This window comes from Urocampus carinirostris, chromosome 14 (genome assembly GCF_059441175.1).
Source record: "Urocampus carinirostris isolate Australia breed hairy pipefish chromosome 14, RoL_Ucar_1.0, whole genome shotgun sequence".
NCBI lineage: Eukaryota > Metazoa > Chordata > Actinopteri > Syngnathiformes > Syngnathidae > Urocampus > Urocampus carinirostris.
The window spans coordinates 20,911,884-20,933,945 of record NC_142362.1 but is presented as its reverse complement, the minus strand read 5'-3'; the positions used below and the strand labels follow the sequence as shown (position 1 = coordinate 20,933,945).

At 41.7% G+C, this 22,062-nt stretch overlaps 1 protein-coding gene across 1 annotated transcript in view; it reads left to right on the top strand.

Moving 5' to 3' along the window:
• Positions 1-3,581: 3,581 nt before the first annotated feature.
• spegb (striated muscle enriched protein kinase b) overlaps positions 3,582-22,062 on the top strand; it is a 36,448-nt gene continuing 17,967 nt past the window's right edge. The window contains exons 1-14 of the mRNA XM_088352663.1: positions 3,582-3,978; positions 10,348-10,434; positions 10,508-10,565; positions 15,162-16,585; positions 16,663-16,806; positions 16,904-17,086; positions 18,317-18,477; positions 18,615-18,703; positions 19,497-19,672; positions 19,806-20,066; positions 20,344-20,502; positions 20,945-21,137; positions 21,213-21,442; positions 21,527-21,646. Of these exons, the coding sequence (XP_088208789.1) occupies positions 3,582-3,978; positions 10,348-10,434; positions 10,508-10,565; positions 15,162-16,585; positions 16,663-16,806; positions 16,904-17,086; positions 18,317-18,477; positions 18,615-18,703; positions 19,497-19,672; positions 19,806-20,066; positions 20,344-20,502; positions 20,945-21,137; positions 21,213-21,442; positions 21,527-21,646 (3,682 nt within the window). The remainder of the gene's footprint in view (positions 3,979-10,347; positions 10,435-10,507; positions 10,566-15,161; positions 16,586-16,662; positions 16,807-16,903; positions 17,087-18,316; positions 18,478-18,614; positions 18,704-19,496; positions 19,673-19,805; positions 20,067-20,343; positions 20,503-20,944; positions 21,138-21,212; positions 21,443-21,526; positions 21,647-22,062) is intronic.

Below are 22,062 nucleotides of genomic sequence, written 5' to 3'. Positions count from 1 at the left end.
ATACAAGACAAGACTAAATTTTGTGAATTTCCCTTAGGGGATGAATAAAGTATCTATCTATCTATCTATCTAAATGTGAAATTGAGTGCCTAAAAACGTGGCCCTAATATTTTATTTTTATTTTTATTTTATTTAAAAAAATACTACAGAAATACTACAACAATCTTACATTAATAAAACAAAATACTTGTAAGAAATCATTAGAACATAAATACTCAATTCTACTACTGCAGCAATGCAAATAAATCATGGAAATATTACAAAAATACTGCTACAGTAATATTAGAATACTACCATAATACTTAATAAAACCAGCTCGGTGGCCTTGGGGGTAGGGCGCCCGCCCCGAGACTGGGAGGTCGCTAGTTCAAGCCTCGGCCGAGTCATACCTAAGACTTACAACATTGGTACTCATTGCCTCCCTGCTTGGCGCTCGGCATTAGGGATTGGAACTGGGGGTTTTCTTCACCTAATGACTCCCAACACATCAGTTAATTTGAGCGATAGGGCTTGGAATCCCCTCCTCTGTTTCAATCTCCCAGAAAGAGTCAGAAATATGAACGTGTTCCTGACTCTAGCCACCTTCCACGAGGGGGATATGGCTAAGGTATTTATATATATATATATATATATATATATATATATATATATATATATATATATATATATATATATATATATATATATATATATATATATATAAAATAGTACTATACAAACATTTTTACAGAAATTATATTAAAGTAATACTAAAATACTACAGGAATACTACAACATACTATACAGTAATACTAAAAATACTTTGGAAATATTGAAAGAAATGCTGGAACAGAAAAACCTACATTTACAGAAATACTACAAAAACAATACAGAAATAAAAAAAATATTACAGAAGTACTACAAAATACATCTGCAGTAATACTACGTACATACTACAAAAAAACTACCACTGAAATTCTAACACACATTTACAGAAGTATGAAAAAAATACTATTATGGGAAAAGTGTAAAAATATTACCACCGAAATAGTACAAAAACACTGGAAAAAAATACAACTACAGTAATACTGAAAAACTAAATATCCAATTTAGTACTTAAAACAGGGACCCAATATATTATTTTGCTTTAATTGTGAACATTTCAAAACCAATTTAATGAGACGAATATTATTAAAAAAACATAAAAAGAAATGTAACATGCATATGTATCTACAGGGAGTGCAGAATTATTAGGCAAGTTGTATTTTTGAGGATTAATTTTATTATTGAACAACAACCATGTTCTTAATGAACCCAAAAGTCTCATTAATATCAAAGCTGAATATTTTGGAAGTTGGAGTGGGGCTTTTTTAGTTTTAGCTATTTTAGGAGGATATCTGTGTGTGCAGGTGACTATTACTGTGCATAATTATTAGGCAACTTAACAAAAAACAAATGTATACCCATTTCAATTATTTATTTTCATCAGGGAAACCAATATAACAGCTCAACATTCACAAATATACATTTCTGACATTCAAAAACAAAACAAAAACAAATCAGTGACCAATATAGCCACCTTTCTTTGCAAGGACACTCAAAAGCCTGCCATTCATGGATTCTGTCAGTGCTTTGATCTGTTCACGATCAACATTGCGTGCAGCAGCAACCACAGCCTCCCAGACACTGTTCAGAGAGGTGTACTGTTTTCCCTCCTTGTAAATCTCACATTTGATGAGGGACCACAGGTTCTCTATGGGGTTCAGATCAGGTGAACAAGGAGGCCATGTCATTAGTTTTTCTTCTTTTAGACCCTTTCTTGCCAGCCACGCTGTGGAGTACTTGGATGCGTGTGATGGAGCATTGTCCTGCATGAAAATCATGTTTTTCTTGAAGGATGCGGACTTCTTCCTGTACCACTGCTTGAAGAAGGTGTCTTCCAGAAACTGGCAGTAGGACTGGGAGTTGAGCTTGAGTCCATCCTCAACCCGAAAAGGCCCCACAAGCTCATCTTTGATGATACCAGCCCATACCAGTACCCCACCTCCACCTTGCTGGCGTCTGAGGCGGACTGGAGCTCTCTGCCCTTTACCGATCCAGCCACGGGCCCATCCATCTGGCCCATCAAGACTCACTCTCATTTCATCAGTCCATAAAACCTTAGAAAAATCCGTCTTGAGATTTTTCTTGGCCCAGTCTTGACGTTTCAGCTTGTGTGTCTTGTTCAGTGGTGGTCGTTTTTCAGCCTTTCTTACCTTGGCCATGTCTCTGAGTATTGCACACCTTGTGCTTTTGGGCACTCCAGTGATGTTGCAGCTCTGAAATATGGCAAAACTGGTGGCAAGTGGCATCTTGGCAGCTGTACGCTTGACTTTTCTCAGTTCACGGGCAGTTATTTTGCGCCTTGGTTTTTGTACACGCTTCTTGCGACCCTGTTGACTATTTTGAATGTAACGCTTGATTGTTCGATGATCACGCCTCAGAAGCTTGGCAATTTTAAGAGTGCTGCATCCCTCTTCAAGATATCTCACTATTTTTGACTTTTCAGAGCCTGTCAAGTCCCTCTTCTGACCAATTTTGCCAAAGGAAAGGAAGTTGCCTAATAATTATGCACACCTGATATAGGGTGTTGATGTCATTAGACCACACCCTTTTTTATTACAGAGATGCACATCACCTGATATGCTTAATTGGTAGTAGGCTTTCGAGCCTATACAGCTTGGAGTAAGACAACATGCATAAAGAGGATGATGTGGTCAAAATACTCATTTGCCTTATAATTCTGCACTCCCTGTATAAATGTGAAAAACTGGATCCAGGACGGCCCCTTGGCCACATTTTTTAACCCAATGTGGCCCACCACTCCAAAAGTTTGCCCATCTCTGATTTAAATTATTCAAGTATTTTTTACCACTAGGGATTAATATATACCATAAATTTGGTATTCTAAAGCAAAACCTCAATGATTAACCAAGAATTATTTCTACTCGTTTTTTTAATAATTATTCTTGGCGTTAATGATCTAATTGTCAAAACAACTTTATCAAGTTTGAGTGTTGGTACAGTTCTATTGAGTCCCCAGGTCAGCTAAAAATGACAAAGGGGGTGGGGCCCTTTCTGGTGGCAGCTGCTATCAGGGCCCAGGAGAGTCATTTCCCTTAACAAACTGGTAGAAGTATCGCTGGTAACTGTGGAGGTACAGCGAGGGAGAGGTTAGGCTCTGGAGGGGTTAGCTCATGGGAAAAGAAAGGCAGGGGGTCCGGTCCAACCCCCTGAAAGGTAGCTTGACATTCAGGAACCGAACCTAAGCAGGACTTGAGGACTACTGTGCAAAACCTCACAGAAGATTCATTGTCAAGTTTCAAGTTCAGCAGAAGAAGAAAAAGGTGTAAAGGTCCGAGGAGCTGGTACTGCAACATGATCCGTGTGGTCCTGCATCTAAATATACCACTGAGTTCGAGTGTGGCACCTAGAACACCAGGTAACCTTTTTTTCAGTTCAGCAGCAAGAACGATTGACAGACTTTCATGCTCTAAAAGCTCTGAAAATGTGACCCCAAGTGTTCCTAAATTCAACCATTAAGAAAAACTCTGTAAGCAAGAATGAAGAAATCTAAAGGGGACACGTCCCCGGAGATGGGGGCGAGGGACGCTTCCCCAAATCTTGGCATTCCTCCCAAATGCTCAAAAACCAGTCCAGAACCCCGAGGCCGGGCTCGCCCTAGCCCGACTCCGCCGGTTTTCACGCGGAAGATGAGGAACGCCGCTGTGGGGACGGGGTGTGACATCCGGCTTAAGGTGACAGTTTCTGGAGACCCGCAACCGTCCCTGTACTGGTACCACAATGAAGAGATCCTGAACATGGAAAACCAAGAATACGGAGGTCTTTGGATTAGGGACTGCAAGCCCAGTGATGCTGGTCTGTACACCTGTATCGCCACTAACCACCTTGGGGAGGCCCGGAGTAGTGCTGTCCTGGCTGTCTTGGATCTTGGTGAAGGTAAAAAACACTTATAGTATTATTTCGATGTGGTTTTCATCATATTTTTATATTACATTTGGAATAGAAATTCCAGAATTGTAAGGACTAAGCCATAAAATCCTTTGGACAAAAATGGTAGACTTCCAGCGTTGAAAATCCAGGTCCAGAAAGTAAAAACCCAGCCAAAAGCAGGCCAGTTAAACTGGCAAGAAAATAACTCCTTATCTCTTGTTTTAGGTCAAGCACCTGTGGTTTTCTGGACCTGAAACCTCAATTACTTGGTGACTTTCTGGGTCCTTAAGACTTTTTCATTCATCCTTTCATGATATGACTCGATTCTGTGTAGGGCTACAAAGATTTTTTTAAATTCCATAAAACGTTTTACCCTTTGGACTAAAACAGAGGACTTCCATTGGTGGTCGTGGTCAAGAATGTAAAAACCAAGCCAAAGATTTGCCAAAAGTGTGTCAATTAAATTAGCGAGTCAGCAAACTTAACTGAGAGCTGAGTACCAGCACTGGTGGAATGGAATTCCAAGTTTAAAACTTCAGTTCCAGTTGTGAAAAATCCAGGTCCAGAAAGTAAACGACCTGAGAATTTTTTGCAGGAAGTGTAACAGTTAAAATCTGCATGAAAACAAACTCGTTACCTGTTGCTTGATGACCAGCACCCATATAATGCAATTTCTAGCTTTGAGCATCATGATTAGGCCTTGAAACCTGTTGGACTAAAATGGAGGACTTCCATTGGTTGAAAATCCAAGTCCAGACCGTAAAAACCTAGCCAGAAGTTTGCTGAAAGTGTATCAGTTAAATTGGTTGGTTAATTGACCTGTTAACCTTTGGAATGTAATTTGTAGTTTTCATCGTCAGAATTACGCCATTGACTATTTTGAACTAAAATGGATGCTTTCAGGTACAGAAAACTACAAGTGCTAGTACTCAACCGAACGGTAACACGTTTGTTTATCAGACACTTTAACTCGGCAAAGCTTTGGCTGGCTTACTACTCTTAGGACCGGGATTTTCCACTTCCTGAAGGTCATCCATTTTATTTCCATGATTTATGGATTTTCTAAAAATCATTCCTGCCCAACACAGATTAGAGTCCCAAATTTTAAGGACCACAATTTACCAGGAAGTCTGCAATAGGTTGAGGTTTCAGGTTCAGAAAACTACAGGTACTGGTACTCAACTGACCTAAATGAGTTGGTTTGCCTGCCAATTTCAATTAAAATTTCAATTTCAAGAATTCTTTGGCTGGGATTCTAGTTGCTGTACCTGGATTTCCCACTAGTGAACCGTTTGACATAAGTTTGAAATCTTTTTGTCAAGCATCGACCGCCGTCTCACAATCCCTGATTTTTGAATGGGTTTGTTATGGGCAAATTCTCAAAAGGCTTTTTTGAATTTGTCTAACAATTCAAATGTTTAAAGTATTACTTGGATCTCTTTCTTAAGAGTTTCTCCTTTCTCGTTTTGGTATTTTACATACAGAATTTGTTCGAGTTAGTTATGAAACACAGCATCCTTTCCAGGTGCGTCTTGTGTAGTTCATACAAAGTTGACTCTGTGTTCTCCACAATATTCCCCCTTTGATTATTTTCAATCTGGATCCAGGACCGAATTGGACAGATCTTGGATTTTAGGCTTTCTGGCATTTTTGGGCCATGAACAAAAAGGTTGAAGCACCTAAGACCTGGTCTAAGGTACACTTGGTCTAAGGGGCTTAAAAAAGTGCTGGTTAAGACCAGCACTTGGTATGATTGCGTGACAAGTTTGGCACAAGTGATTTAACCTTTTTGGACCTAGTATAAGATACACTTGGTTAAAAGAGCTTAGACTAAGTGCTGGTCTGAGCTCCTTAGACTTAGACGAGAACTTGGTCTGATTTAGGAGACAAGAATGGCCAGCATTGACTCTCCTGGGAAGGAAAATAGGATTAATATATTTTCCAAAGTCATGTTAAGCAAAGCCTTGGACACTGTAGTCTAAGCTAAGTTGTTCATCAAAGTTTCAGCTTCTAACACTGTCACAAAACTGAATTCAGTGAATTCTTGTTTCTAGCCGCATTGTCAAAGACTAAAAGACCAAAAGACTCAAAGGGGAAAGGTTTGTTATTGTTTTTTCAATTATCTGACATTTGGTCTGAAAAGTTTCTTGAGTTTTAACCTTCAGTTCAACTACCTTTGATCACCCATGCTCATGGTCGACAGCTGTCCCATCACTCGAGCCCCCTCCAAAACGTTTCTATCGCTCACTCCCACTTCCAAAATGGCCCCCATGTCCACTCACTGACTCTGGAGATATTTATACTGTGGAATTTGCCAGGCCTCAGATTTTTGGGATGTCCACAAGCCGACGGCTCTCAGGTTACACGGGACGACATCAGCGCTAATTTTAACCCTGCCTGGGACAACTGTTTCTTTCCCTTCACTTGATTCTGTAAGACGCTAAATTCGTAAATACTTGGAATTTGTATCGTACCTGCTGCGATCATTTGGGCAACCAGAACCAGTCCCACTTTTAATTGATAGGGTTCCGCTGCTAGTTATGAGGGTACAGTGTCAACTGCAAAGGCTATTTTTACACATAGTAACGAATTTGAATTTTCGGAAGTACGTAATCAGAGAAGTTATCGGTAATCATAGTAACTGGACCAATTCATGATCGGAAACACAAACAGCACACGTCAATGTTGTGTCATGGTTTTATGTTTCTTGTCGAAATCGGGACTAAATTTGGACTTAATTATGTGTGAAACTGACAAGAACAGAATGAGCCAATATCCAAATGACATCGTTGGCTGGGTGGTCATTTTCTTGATATGACAATCGTCCCATGTGGGGGAGAAAACCCCACACCCCTAAAAACAGTCCTGAGAGGGACGGATGCCCCCAGGGTGTACTTGCCCAAGACAAGTGTCATGATATATTGCCGGACTGGAAGGAGAACAGAATCTCAAAGCTCTGATCAATCGACCCAGTAAGGAATGGAAATCTGCACAAAAAAACCCAAACAATTAGTTTAGTTAGTATTGGGAGACACAACATCACTAGCCTCTGTTTTGCTGATATTATTGCCGGATTGGCATGAGACGAACCATAACTCAGAGACCTGGTCAATCTCCTGGACAAAGCATCAACCTAGTATGGAATGGACAACAGCACAGAAAAACAGAAGTAATGACTAACAACACCCAAGGTATCACCACAAACATCACCATCAACCAAATTTAAATATTTTGGAACTTCCATTTCAGAAGAAGGGTCAGAACCAAAAATCACAGCCAGGGTAGCTTGAACCACAGCCACACTTGCCAGACCTAAACTCATCTGGAGGGACAAAGAACATAGAAGTGAAATCAGACATCAATCTCATGGAAGCGCTGGTTACTTCCATCTTTATAAACGCTTGCAAGACATGAACTCTGACAGCAAAACTGGAAAAGAAAATCCAGGCCATAGAACTGTCATGCTACAGGAAACTTCTAGGCATCAGCTACATAGCCCATGTGACAAACGAAACTGTGCGCAACACCATCAGGGGGCCCCTACCAAGAACTGTTGTCAACTGTGCATAGACCAAAACTGCAGGGGCATGGCCAAGCTCATTCACCAGGGAACGGTCCAAGGGGATGGAAGGAGAGGAAAATAGAAAAAGAACTGGGCCGACAAAATCAAGGAATAGACTGATGCCATTTTGCCATGACCCAAAAAACGGCCAGGAAAACAGTGGAAAACGCTGTCAACAACAAAGACACAGTCGATATCGGTATTGCAATTCAAACATTTCTAAAATGGACCTGAACTGATTTAGCCAAACTTTATCGTCCAAAAGACATCTCGGGCTGGCTGGAAATTGTATTTATATGTCAGAAATTACAGTTTTATAGACTTATACCTCTCGTTAAATTCACATACACTCAAATGTTAATAAATAAGAGAGACCCAGTAAGTACTAATTTTTGGACTAAATCGTGTCTTAAACCAATCAGACCAGATTTACCCAAGATCCAACGCCTGAAAGGTCCAGGGCTGAGTGGCTAATATCTTTATATGTAAGTAGTCACTGGTTTATAGACTTATGTCTCTCGTCTGAATTCACTTCAGTGGGTTTTGAATGAATTTGTATCAAACATCACTGATATCTAACTTTTTAAAAATAAGATATTCCCCACAAATATCTGTCGCCTAGGCAACCAAGAGATCCCCTTTTGTTGCAGTTAACAGAGAGGAGTGTGTGGAAAAGGGAACGAGGATGCCGAGCAGTGCCGTGGAGCTCGGTTATAAGGCTTCAGGGAGGCAGCGGGGGAGGATGCTTGCCGGCAGATGAGGGGATGCACGGACACGCGCTCTAAAACCAGCTAAAAATGGAGGCTTTTGTCCAACAGAGGAAGGAACGGCGAAGAGCGCTGAGCTGGAACTTGTTACGTAACGAGGAGAGTGGCTCTATGTCTCTGCCTCAAGCGGCGTATTATTCTCCTCTTTAACGCGGGAAAATACCTGTTGAGTATTTCAGTGGAATCCCCTCATGAAGCTGAAGGTGATTCCTTGTTCTTGGAGCACCCATGCAGGAGAACCGAATTAGTGAGCAGGCAAGTCAGGTTTATGTTTACTGTTTATATGTAAGATTTTAAAGTTGTGAGTTAAAATTTAATCTGAATTGTCGGATTTCTCCGATGTTCTCCTCAAAGCTGGTGTGATCTTTGGTCAGCTTGGTGAGTGTCTGGATCATTTTTTCTGCACATCTTCTGACTGACTGGTGGTCACTGTGGAATTCCCTTGTTTTCTTAGTGCCATTAAAAAGTGAATAGTACTTATCTGAAAAGGGGAAGCTTTTCTTCGTGTGTGTATATGCTGAAGTCAAGCATTAAATCCAGTACATATCTTTATAGGTCACATACCTCAGAATCCAGTCTTTGAGGGCCAGAGGTCTGCAAGATTTAGAGGTTTTCCTCATTAAACACAAGTGAATCACACTAGAAAGATTGCTATTCAAGTTTTTTCAGACCTTGCTAATGAATCAAGTATGCGTGGAAAGGAAAACTTAAAAAAAATGCAATACTCCAGCCCTTTTGGAACCAGTTTGACATGTCTGTGACATAGATCCTCGGCCATGCCTGCGTATTTTCGACTCAAAGCTGACTCAAGTCATCTAAATAATCGTGCAAGGGGGCTTACACTTATGAATTTTGGTAGGTCCTGGTGTATTGGAAGAGCCTTGAATGTGAAAAAAAAAAACTCATCAAAAAGGTGAAGAGCTGTCACCCAGGACCTGATTGGGCCAAACCTCCCACTATTCCTCCGACCAACCCATTCCCGGAGGCCTCGGCAGCACCAGGGCACACCATCCCTACCCCAGCGGCAGCACCTGCTGGAAAACAAGCCCCAGACCCCTAAGCAACCCTACCAAGACGGCCCCCCGCCGGCCCCAGACCTATTTCCTCCCTGCCAAGACTTGGGCGGGGTCAGGTAACTAGGGGACACTGGCCCGCAGCCCCCTGTCTATATGTCTGATAGAGGTGGGATATTGGGAATGGGATGGGATAAGGGTGTTGCCCCTTTCAATGCCCGTCAGGGTAAGACCTACTGAATACTCCTCTTCCTTACACACTATTTTTACATCCACTTTGGGTTTACTCCAATGCTTTGAACATCTGGCGGGCTGCCATTTGGTGCCACAAAATCTATAGCAAGCATTGTTAGGGTTCCGGTGCAACTTGGACTATTTAGCTTCGAGGAGCAATAAAAGAGGACCGATCTTTTGCTGACTGCTAGGATTTAAATTGGAAAAATACTGGAGTGCTTTTAAAGTGACTGCATAGTTTTGATAAATGTGAGGCACTTTATCCAGTAATCAATAATTTTAATACATTGCTGTGTTTCTCTTCGAGTCTCTTTTCATTTTTAGTTCAATTGATGACCTTGCATTCTTTCTTGATTCTCACTTTTTCTGATTTTGTGAAACGCTGTAATTGGAAGAGGTTGTGCAATCCAATCCAGAAGTATCAAAACAGAGAAGATATATTCTTAATTTTTGTTGCAGACATCAATAGTTGAGGACAATTGTCAAGTTTTGGGGACTGTCTTCAATCGTGCCACTGTCTTTGAACTCAATGTGAATATTTCAGCAACATCCGAGCTCTTCTCGCTGTTGCGTCTGTGAAAATGAAGTACCCCCGTTTACATAATCCCACCTACTGTGAAGCAAGACCCCATGAGAGCTGCCAATGACTCAGCGGTTCTTTCTATTTTAAGGCCCACCAGTTACTGGATTCCCTTTCAACGTGAACAAATCTTAGGTTCATACCGGTTTATTGAATCCTGATTGTTAGTAGTTAATTTTTGTGAAAGATTAATCTTTTGTCCTTCTTCCTGCATTTTAGAATCAGACAGCAGTGAGGACGAAGGACAAGTTCAATTTGAGACCAATGGACATGGTGTGGACGATGAACACCATGTAGGACGCAAAGGTAAACAATTTGTCCTCAAATTGCTAGTAAAAAAACCCTTAAATAAAACTCGAATTTGTCTTTCTTCATGGAGTGATGGACTCGAATGCAGAAAATGAAAGCAGAACATGTGAAGATCTCAATCAAGCAAGGTAAACATTCATCTGAATGTTTTAAGACATTTTTTATTTAGTGGATACGACATGAACCTATTCTGAGGTGGAGAACATAAAGTGAAATTGTCGTATAGCGGGGGATAGAAATGGTAATTAGCTCTGAACCCTCTGTACCCAACATAAAAACATTATAATAACAAAATAGTAAGTACTACATACAGTATGTGTATTATATGTGTGTAGGATGGAATAATATTACAAATTAATATACATGTATTAGTAAAATGGCATTCAATTCACCTTGTTTTGACATGACTTGAGCTGGTAGAGATGAGTAGTCGGTGGATGGACTGTAGTTAGATTAAAAATGAAAACGTATTTTAAAATATTCACTTGCAAAGATTTTTAGGCCCTTAGAATATTCCCTTGCTTCAATCGTCTCGTTATTTGTAGTAGAAGTCACAATCGTCGATTGGTCACAGCCATGCAATGTAGCGATTTAGATAGATGGATAGATCTTCATTGTCCCCAAGGAGAAATTTGTTTTCAAAGACACTGCCTGATAAACGTAAAAAAGGAAAACACAATGCAAAGGACATCACACGTGCAGATGACTGAATAAGATTATTACAGACAGTTAAGTGCAGCAATAGCAGAAGGGGCAGAGCTTTGACTGAAGTGTAGCCGCTTCCACCTCAGAGTTCTGAACCTGCAGCCCAAGGGCAACAGGCAGAAGTGAATGTGTAGTTGAAGATCTAAATGTCTCATAATTGTCCCGGCCATAAGTGTGATGGCTTTATTGATGAGGTGTGAGAGGTCCGTAATGGGCAGATACGGTATTTTTATGACCGTAGGGCCCACTGTGTGAAAAGGCACAGTCTCTGTCGCTGCTTCTGTATTCAACTCATACACAGGGTGCACAGCACGATAGGACGCGGGTGCCCTCTACTGCGGCCACCTTACGACAACACAAACAAGAATGCAAGTGTGCGTATTTAAAAATACAGCGGGAGCAAAACAGAGTATGGTTGTGATTTATTTAAGTATTTATTACAAAGTAAAACACCCAGATATAAACTTGTCAAAGTTTGTTTTTCAGCTTCCTCCACTTGCGAACCATCAATTCATTAGTCTTCAATTCTTTCACGGCTGCTCGTTTCTATGTTCTGACGCATAGCATAGAAATCAAGACACCATGGCAGACGTAAACAAGGAAAGCACTTAATGGAGGGAAAGTGAGGTTTTGGATTTAGTTATTATTTAGGGGGGCAACTCTGTTCAGTCTCCAGGAGCACTATAACCTCCAATTTGATAGATAGGCTACGGCTTGTTCTTCTTCTTTTTCTTCTTCTTAGAGTTTAACAGCGGTTGTATCTACCTTTGTGATGCATTACCTCCCCCTATCACCATATCCTCGTCACCGTTCCAAATCTCAAATCCTGTTAAAAGGTCCCATACTCCTCAAAAAATGTTTAAGAATCCGTTTGTTGAGGCCCATTGTCCGAGTGAAGCAATCTGTTCCTTGAAAATTACATTACTCCCCCCTTCACCAACTTTTTCTTCATTTCCTCCCTCTGAACGATACGTTATGCTGAGTTGAAGTCAATGAACAAGATTGATGCGAATCTGTCAGGTTACTCAAGATGTTCCAAGAGTAGTTGGAAGAGACATGCAGCAGCATCCTCTGTTCCCCGTCTGGCCTTATAGGCAAACCGAAATGGATCTAGCAGAGATCCAACCGTTCTATCCTCCATAGAGTGGTCTTTCCAGGCTATTCATGATGATGGGTGCAATTGGTCTGTCGAGATTCAAGTCAGATGGAGGGAGTTTTTTGGAAACCGGGATGATTATAAAGGTTTTCCAGGCTGTAGGAAAGGATGCGATCGTTAGAGAGATGAAGTGCACGATTGGTGAGTTTGGCCTTTATTATATCCTTTATTATATCTGTCTGTTTAGGCCAATAACAGAGTTTCAGTCCCCACACTGGAAGGCTTAAAGTCTTGATTTCATATGGATTTTAATGAAAGATGTGATCCAGGGATGTGAGTTGGGGTATTTCTTAAATGTATAGTGGATGATATGCAGAATTTTATGTTGTCCGTGATTACAGAAACCCTGTTCTCCAGAACACTTTAAAAGATATCCCAGTCTGTGCACGCTAGTCGGTGCTGTGGATGGTGGCTTAGGCATGTTTCAGTTCCGTTTTGTAATGAAGAAAAAACCAAGCACATTATGGTCGGCGTAGCCAAATGGAGGATGTGCCTAGACAGTGAACGCATCCGAAATGTTCCCATAGCATTGGTCCAGGTTGTTGCGCCTCCTCTTACATACTGGTACAGTGATGGCATATCACTGTCCAGCCTACAGTTGTTAAAATCACCTTGGGATACTTAGCCATTATAAAGCAAGCACCCTGGGCCAGAAGTTTCGCTGGCGTCCCGGTGCTAGCTCTTGGGGAATGTCGACACAGCTGATCACCATGCAAGGGAATAGAAAGGCAGAATTGTCAACAATTCTAGATCAGGGGCGGCAGTGGCTCAGGAGGTGGAGCGCTCGTCTTGGGATCAAGAGATCGCAGTTTGAATCCCGGCTCCTCCGTGTTACATGTCGAAGTGTCCTTGCGTAAGACACTGAACCCATAATGCCCCCAATAAGCAGGTTAGCGCCTTACATGGCTGCACGGCCGCTATTGGGAAATGTGAAGCACACTGTAAAGTGCTTTGGGAAGTCTTGACTAGAAAAGCGCTATATAAATGCAGATAGTTTCATTTCATCATCAGACATGCAGATTATGTTAGTACACCATTATTTATTAACGAAGATGCAGATACCGCTGCCCTTGTTTTTTCAAAACTTGCTTGTCCGATCAGCCCGCAAGATGGTGAAATGATCAAGACTGACCTCGGATTCTGTGATGGTCCCGTCCAGCCAAATGTCTGTCAGGCATCCATGAAGGTCCCTTCGAACTGGTACTTGACATCTATTTGATCCGTTGTGTTCCTGAGAGAGCGGATATTGACCAGAATAATGATTGGGAAAGGGGGTCCGGAGAGGGGGTCTAAAAGAACGCTTTCTCAACCTGGTGCGTACCCCACTTCGCCTACCCTGTTTTCTTGGTTGGAGTTCAGGTGGAAGATTGACTGCCAGCTTCAGGAAGCAGAGCGAGGAAGAGCAAAGCTGGAGACGCTCATTGTGGCTATAGTTGAGCTAACCAAGGTCCAACATTCTGCATTTGTTACTTAATATAATGATGCCAAAACCACAAAATATTTCGAGACAAGTGACAGGCTGTGTTGTTGCACCAGAGGTAGTGTTCCCTTTTTGTATTTCTTGATAATTGCAAGCTTAGTTTCTATGGTTGTCATGTTTTTCTTCTCTCTTTAGCATCGTTGGAAGCCTTGGGACCCTAAATACCCTCCAAATAAAGTTAAAAAAGAAAGTATTTTATTGCCGACTAAGTTTTTCCAAAGCACACAAATTTCCGAACTGAATTGTGGAATTTCCTTCTGCCAATAGCATATTAGCATTTTCATGATGTCATTACCAGAGTTGGCCACATTGCTTTAGAAAAGTAATTAGTTATAATTACTCACTACTTCTCCCAAAAATTAAGTGAGTTAGTGACTGAATTACTTATTAGTAAAAGTAACTATTTTACTACTAAACTTTCCTTTTTTATATTGACACATTAACACTGAAAAACACAGGACACATGAATTACAGTCATTATAATATACAAAAAATATCAAATAAAAGACAATTTTAACATTTTTTTTCAACAAACTTAAAGTCAACAACAAAGAATCACAGGGAACAGGCTGTTAATTGGTGGGAGCCAGCTCCCTTCGTTCACATTCAAGAGCCGGCTCATTGAGGCGTTTCGTTTGCGAATGACCCAAGTCGGTTGTGCCGCATCTAATGGTGGATCACATTTTTCACGACCAAGCCATCATTTGTCTTTTCTTTCGGCACATTAGTAAATACTATATTCGTAATCGCTTTCTAACTATCTAACGTGCTAGTTGCTAGTTTGAGTGGTGGTTGGTTGGTTTGTTGATGGAACTTTTAACCACTCGGGTCGTAGGGGCACCATTACCTGTTGTGTGTCATGGCAACTACAGCCTAGTGGAACCCATCCCTCTCCAGGCCAACATATGTCTGAACCGGGGACCTTTTGTGAGTCAGGGCGATGTGCTAACTTCTGCACTACGGAAATATTTTGAATGGTGACTTGATCCGAAAAAGATGTGACGTAAACAATCTGAAGGAGAGCGGAAAACCGTTTTATTCATAGTAAAGAACCGCTTTTGACTGTCAGCAACGGTATCGGCATTGTAACGGCAGAAAAAAATAATTTGATTATTCTGTTACTGAAAAAAAGAATGCCAATAGCAGATGAGCAATTTATATGACATTTACCAACAGCAGGCAGGCATTTTGGCGACAAATGTCGCAATGTTTTAAATTTTAAATAGTTTAATGTTGGTAGTTGTAAAGCGAGAAAAATGCCATAAAGAGGGGTCAAAAATATTGTTTCCCAAACTATAAAGTGAAACCATTGCAGGCCTTACCCCATAGGTCAACTGTAATTTGAACTGAAGCCCAAACTTTTCCTCCAATCCTGCAATTTAGGAACCACACAAATGATTCTCCAAGAGGTTCTCCTTCTGATGTTCTGCCACCACCATCTCCAAGACCTGTCAAACGGCCCTCCGATTCGCCTTCATCAACACCTGTCAGCCTGCGGAAGAAAGCTGTTGTACCCACAGAATACCAAGACACAGTACCAGCAGAGTTTGAAGAGAAGGTAAAAGTGCCAAAATCCCTTAATAACACCCAGGATTCAAGATCTCAAACGCCACTAAGCGAGTCCATTAGGACAGAGTTTCCTCCAAGGCCGTCACCAAAGTTAACCAAGGCAAGTTCAAAAGTTTTTGAGAAAGTCCGAGATCTGGAAGAGAGAAGGCGAAGTTTGGACTTTCCCGAAGGTTCCGTATCAGGAAGATCTTGGGCAGGGTTCAACCTAGCGGGTTCCGTAGACTCGGATGACGCAGGTAGCCGGTTGGGGATTTCCAGAGAAAGTTCCAGGGAAGACCTCAGAGAGGCCCTCACAGAAGACGCGGCAGAACGAAGGTCCATGTTTCGACAAAGGGCTGCGTCGCTGGAGGAGAAACCACGTTATTCTCAAAAGGTTCAGGATATTGAGAACAAGTTTACGAAAGAGTTGCAGCGTATTAAGAAGCTTGTGGGTAAACCCCATCTGAAAAAGTCCTTTTCAACAGAACAGCTGACTTCCAAGGCCAGACAGCGCCAGCCTTTCAGGAAAATTGAACCGATCCCCCCACAGGTCCTTCAAAGACTACAAGAAAGAGAACGTTCTCTGTGGGGTAAAACACCAATAGTAGCCAATCAGGGACAGGAAATACCAGAACTACAGGGTCCTCAAATCCAGAACTGCAGCACTTGTACCAATACCACAGAGTCAATGCAGTTATCGGACCTGCCAGGAGTACGATCTCTTCGTGACTTCAATCGTATCAGCCCAGTCACCGAAATCATACAGCGATCGTCATCACCAGCATTGTTTCATCAACCGATGGAAGACTCGCCGAGTTTGACAAATCTGGAACAGAAACTTGAAAAGAGACCTCCGAGTCCACTTGTCCAAAGGGGTTCAAGAAGCCAAGCCTCCTCGCATAGGCATGAATTGTCAAAGCAAAGTCATGAAACATCTGGGAGAACAACGCCAGATGAAGTAACGTTAAGAAAAGTTGAAAAAAGACCAGAAAGTCCACTAGTAAAAAATGGTAGCCTTCCAACTCAAGATCCAAGTCCTCAAGCACCCCCCAAACCTCCTAGGATGATACAAACTGACCCAGAGGAGGAAAAGATACAAGTGGAAACCCCAAAGTATGCTCCAAATTTAAACATCCCAAAGATTGTAGTGGAAAGTGAAGATGCCACCACAGGGACAAAACAACTTAAGCGGGCCAAAGGAAAACCATCAAAGACCAAAGTTAAGCATCGGCGCCCACGACCCATGTCTCCAGAAAAGGGTTCGATGCTTTAAATCTCTTCGATAACTTTTTGAAGTTGCTATCTAACGAACAGTTCTCCTTCCGTGATACCTCAGATTCTTCAGACGATTCCTACGTGTCTGCTGAAGAAGACCCAATGGAAGCTCCTGTATTTGAGTTTGGCCTTCAGGATACGGTTGCCAGAAGTGACTCGGACGTGCTACTCAAATGCAACATTTCTGGCACTCCTATTCCTGAAGGTACTTCACACTACTTGAGTAGAACCTTAAACTGGTTTCAACTTTTATTCCATCTCCAAAGTTATTTAACTAATGAATTGATGTAATTTTCTTAAAGTTACTTGGACTAAAGACAATGTGGAGGTCCAAAGCCTTTCCAATTACGTGATCAAGGTGGAAGGTGAACGACACAGCCTACTCATAAAATCAGCCCAGTCGAGCGACGGTGGAAAGTATAGTGTGACTGCAGAAAACCAGGAAGGCAAAGTGACCAGCAACGCTTCTCTCATAATTAGAACAGGTACGTATTATTTAAACATTGGATATTTTAGCTTCAATGCCATCGGAGATTACTTAATCAGGCATCCGTCCTTCAATCGTATTCGTCTTATTGAGGATGGGTCGCAGGGGCAGCATCCTCAGCAGGGAAGTCCAGCCCTCCATATCCCCAGCCACTTCACCAAGCTCATCCGCCGGTATCCGGAGGCATCCCCAGGCCAGCCTAGAGCATGTCCTGGTTATCTTCTGGGTTTCATGCTGGTTGGACATCCCTAAAACACCTCCAGAGGGAGGGGTCCAGGAGGCATCGTTACCAGATGTCCGAACAACCTCAAGTGGTTCCTCCCAAAAGGTGACAATCCATGTCCCAAGCCAGGGATCGGTTCGCCATGGTCTCCTCCCATTTCCATGGCTACCGCCTGGCTCTCTAGGCGCCCCTTTGGCTCTGGGAAAGGGGATCCACATTGTACCTTCCAGCTGAGCCCTACCAGACCACAAGGCACTAGCCAGCAGAACCCAGTTCCAGGCCTGGCTCTATATGGGGCCTTGTGAACTGTTCATAGTCCAAAGTTCCTATGCATCATGAGGGGTCTCTGAGGTGTATGTTGTTTAGCCCCTCATCGAGGACCCTTTTATCGTGGGTGACCTTACGAGGGCCATGAAAACCCAGACTTAATTGCTCCTGGAACCATTGGGATAAGCAAACCCCTCCATCAGGGTAAGGTGACAGCTCATGGAGGGGTAATTAGGCCTAAAAAATTGTAAACGTTTCTCTTCACTAACGAGATGATGAGCAAATCTTAATTTTTAATTCTGCGTCTTCGCCTGCTCTAGCTTTCTTCTTTCGCTGTGCCAGTAGTACATGCAATATATTCCAGCTCGACAACCACACTTATAGTTACCATAGCAACGAAGAGTGAAACTGAACCTATAAATTGCTCACTGGGGGCTTGGTTGCTTTGTCTCTGTGAAAATGTGTTATTGTTTGAATGTGACATTTAACAGTCGAGTTAATGTCGAGGGGTTCTCTAAGTGATAGGAATGTCTTCTGTCTAAAGGAGAACAACAACCGATTTAATTAACTTTGCGGTTCTACAATTTGGAACAACCACTTCAGTAGTCTAATTGGGTCGTGGGTGTTCTAATTTACGTCAGTTAATTGTGTAGTTAAAATTAAGTGGTTCTCTGAATGGTAGGAACTTGTTCTTTCTAAACCAGCTAAAGATTTCATGAACATTGTGCCATTTGACAGAACCACTTCAGGATTCTAGGGGTGTCCTGGAGGTTCCGATTGACATCAGCAGTCCCATAACATCCGACGATGAGTACCTCAGTCCCCTGGAGGAAGCTATGGATTTTAGTTCACCGAGAAAGACCCTAGACACCAAATTCAAAGAACCTCCTGCGTTTCTGGTGAGACCTGAAAACGATCGTACATTCTCTAGCAATGTAGTCTCCTGACTAATCATATTTTAATTGATTATCCAAGTTTAATGCATATCGACCAAACTAAAACTCATTCAGAGTTCTTATTTTTTCATTTTCAACAGGTAACAATGACTGATCAAGCCGTTTTCGAAGGACAGGAAGTCACAATGTCCGTGCGAATCAGTGGTCAACCAAAACCTTTACTTTATTGGTAGGTATCATCATTCCTTAATTTCCAGAATCTGAATCTGTTGGGTGTATCCTAACTCCTGATAAAACATTTTCACTTGTGATATGATGCTGTAGCCCTGAATATTATTTACACATGATTTCATTCAATTCCGATTAAGTAACCAGATTTACAATTAGTCCTTGTCCTCTCAAATATGGTTTAAACGTTTCTCTGGTGGGACAGGGGCTCGTAGAGATCCTGATATTTCCCCTCTGAGAATAGGTACTTTCTAAAAGTTACTGCATTGGAAAACCCAAATCCAACTGACAAATTAGCTTTGATCAACGCAGCACCCACCCCATAAGCGATTCAGGGTACTCAACAGAAGACTCTAGTTAGTGGACGGATTCATTCTCAGGGACTGATTTTTGGGTGAAAAACATTTGATGCACATGTGCCAGAATCCAGTCATCGAAGGTTCTGCAAGTTTTAGAGGTTTCCCTAGTTTAACAGATGAATTATATCAGATAGATTGTTATTCAGGTTTTTGCAGAGCTTGCTAAGGAATCAGCTTTGTATGGGAAAGGAAACGTCTAAAACATGCAGAGCTCATGTCCATTTGGGATTCATTATGACATGCCTGACTTGATGAGACAGACAGAAGGACACTCAAAGCTACAATAAACCCAGAAAATTTCCTATGGTGGAAAAACGACTATTCAATTTATTATCAGGGATTCTGGATGAAATCTGATCAAGTTCTTGGGGTGATTTTGGGCTGATCTCCACCGTCAAAATTGTATCGTGATTTTATTTTATTTTATCGTGGCAGGTTGAGAGACAGAGTTACGGTCAAAAGCGGTCCCCGTCATACTGTAGGGGAGGTAGAGGACGGTACTTTTGAATTGACCATTAAGTCAGCTCTGATGTCAGACTCAGGGGTTTACACCTGCAAAATCGTCAATGAGTTTGGAATAAAACAATGTGAAGGGAAGCTCGATGTCAAAGGTAAGAACAGAAACATTTATACAATTTTCTGTTAAAGATGACCTGTCCTGTCCTGGCTCCTCAGTCCAGAAGATACCTCTGCTGTTTTCTTTTATGTTTTAGTCAGTTCTTGTACCCTCCAACTTGTTTTTAGTATCCCCAGTCGAACCAAGCTTGGCCGTCCTTCGACCAGTAAAAGACATCACAGCCAACGCAGGGGACACGGTACTGTTTGAGTGTCATGTGACTGGGCCCAAAGACACGGACGTGGACTGGTTGGCGAACGGGAAACTGATCCAGCCGGCGTTGCTCAACTGCAAGATGCACTTTGATGGAAGAAAATGTCGCCTGTTGCTTAATTCGGTCCATGAGGACGATAGCGGGACATACACTTGCAAGCTAAGCACAGCTAAAGGTTTGGCTAGCGACAGAAATACATCTTCATCATTTTTAGAAGTACATATTTTCACATAATAAACACACATAAACATGCATTTTCTGCAATAGCTTTATATTCTCATAGTTAATATTGACACACAAATTAAGTACGGATCAATCATTTAATAAAGTCAATCTCTAGTGTCTTAAACAAAGCTTTTTAAAGACATGTATCGTTATGATGTAATGAAAAACAAATATAAAGACTCACATAAAAATAATGGGATTTTGTATCTATTTTAAACCATTTTCAGACGAAATGACATCATGTGGAAAACTACGAGTAATTCCATCAATTGAGCCCCTCTTTACACGGAAACTGGATGTTCTAGATGTCATTGAGGGGCGCAATGCTCGATTTGATTGCAAGGTCAGCGGGACCCCTCCACCAAAAGTCATCTGGACTCACTTTGGTAAGCTCATCTTATCAGACTCTGCCTTTTTTATAGTTATAATATATGAAGTCATTCACTCGTCCTACCATGTTTTTTTGGCCTCTTCCTGGTGTCACCAGTACCTCATGTCACAAGACATCCGTGATACGTGATAAGGCTTAAAAAATCACTATTAAGAAGTGGACCGTGTGACGTGTTATGAGGATGTTAATCTACTTTCTCAACCACTTTTTTAATATAATTCTGTGTGAGCAGGAAAACAGGAAAAGTCAATAATGGTACCACTCCCGCATTTTCAAACCAAGCATGAGTGTTTGTTGTTTTTATTGTTCTGTTTTGAACAAGGGCCAAGTACCTCGTTTAGTGCATCGAATTGATGATTAAATCAGAGGATATGTCACAGCATAACAAAATAGAAATTTGGAAATGTGTCGTTTGAAAACAAAACGTTGTTTCTCAGCAGATCACCCACTCACCGAGAGCGAGGACGTTCGCATTTTTCAGGAGAACGGTCGTCACTCCCTGATCATCTCTCATGTGACCAACGACGATGAAGGTTTCTACACCGTGACAGCCACCAACAGTCACGGAGAAGCCGAATGTTCTGCCGAACTCTACATACAGGAACCACGACCTGCCATTTCTTCACAGATGTAGGATCATAATCTAAACTTTTCTTGGCATTTTCTTCATTTTTAAAGTGGTTATTATCTTCATTATCCACAAAGGGCCAAGCTAGAGAAGATGCCATCCATCCCAGAGGAGCCTGAAGTTCCAGAGAACGAAGTGGAGCGTTTCACGATGCCCGATTTTATCAAACCCCTTTACGATCTGGACGTCATAGAGGGAAAGGAAGCCATTCTGAAATGTAAAGTGGCCGGACTGCCGTATCCCACCATTTCCTGGTTTCACAACGGAAAAAGAATTGAGAGCACGGAAGACAGAAAGATGACGCAATGTGAGTGTTGGCTCCCCAAAAAACACAAACCACAATAAGACATTAGCACCTTTGATTCTGTCACGACCTTACCGCTCTTTTCAGTTCGCGATGTCCACGGTCTGGTTATTCGCTCGGTGTGTCACGCACACGGTGGCGTCTACAAAAGTGTCATCGCCAATAAAATTGGCAAGGCTACATGCTACGCTCATCTTTATGTCACAGGTAAACTATTTCACTAGAAATACGCACATTCTGGAAATTCAATGTGAAGGCACAAAGGTGGTGAAGATACAGTTAAAGTACTGGAAACGCCAAATTGAATGAGAACAAAGGGAATTGGGAATAAATTGAAGCATGAAATCAAGACAAAGTATGTGCAAATTAGGGGAACGTGCTGAACAGTGTAACCATGTACTAAAAAGTACTTAGAGTAAAAACTGTTCTGAAATGTAATGAAAAGTCAAGTAAGAAAATATGAAAAGGTAGCTGTTGTAAATAACCTTCCAGTTGAGAACAGGTCACTTTTGGTTTGAAAGCGCATTCTCAAAACCTGCACTTTTGGTTAAAAAAGTAACATTTTGGTCTGCTCTTGTAGAAAACAGATCACTTCTGGTTCTAAACAGGCTCTTTTGCTCTGA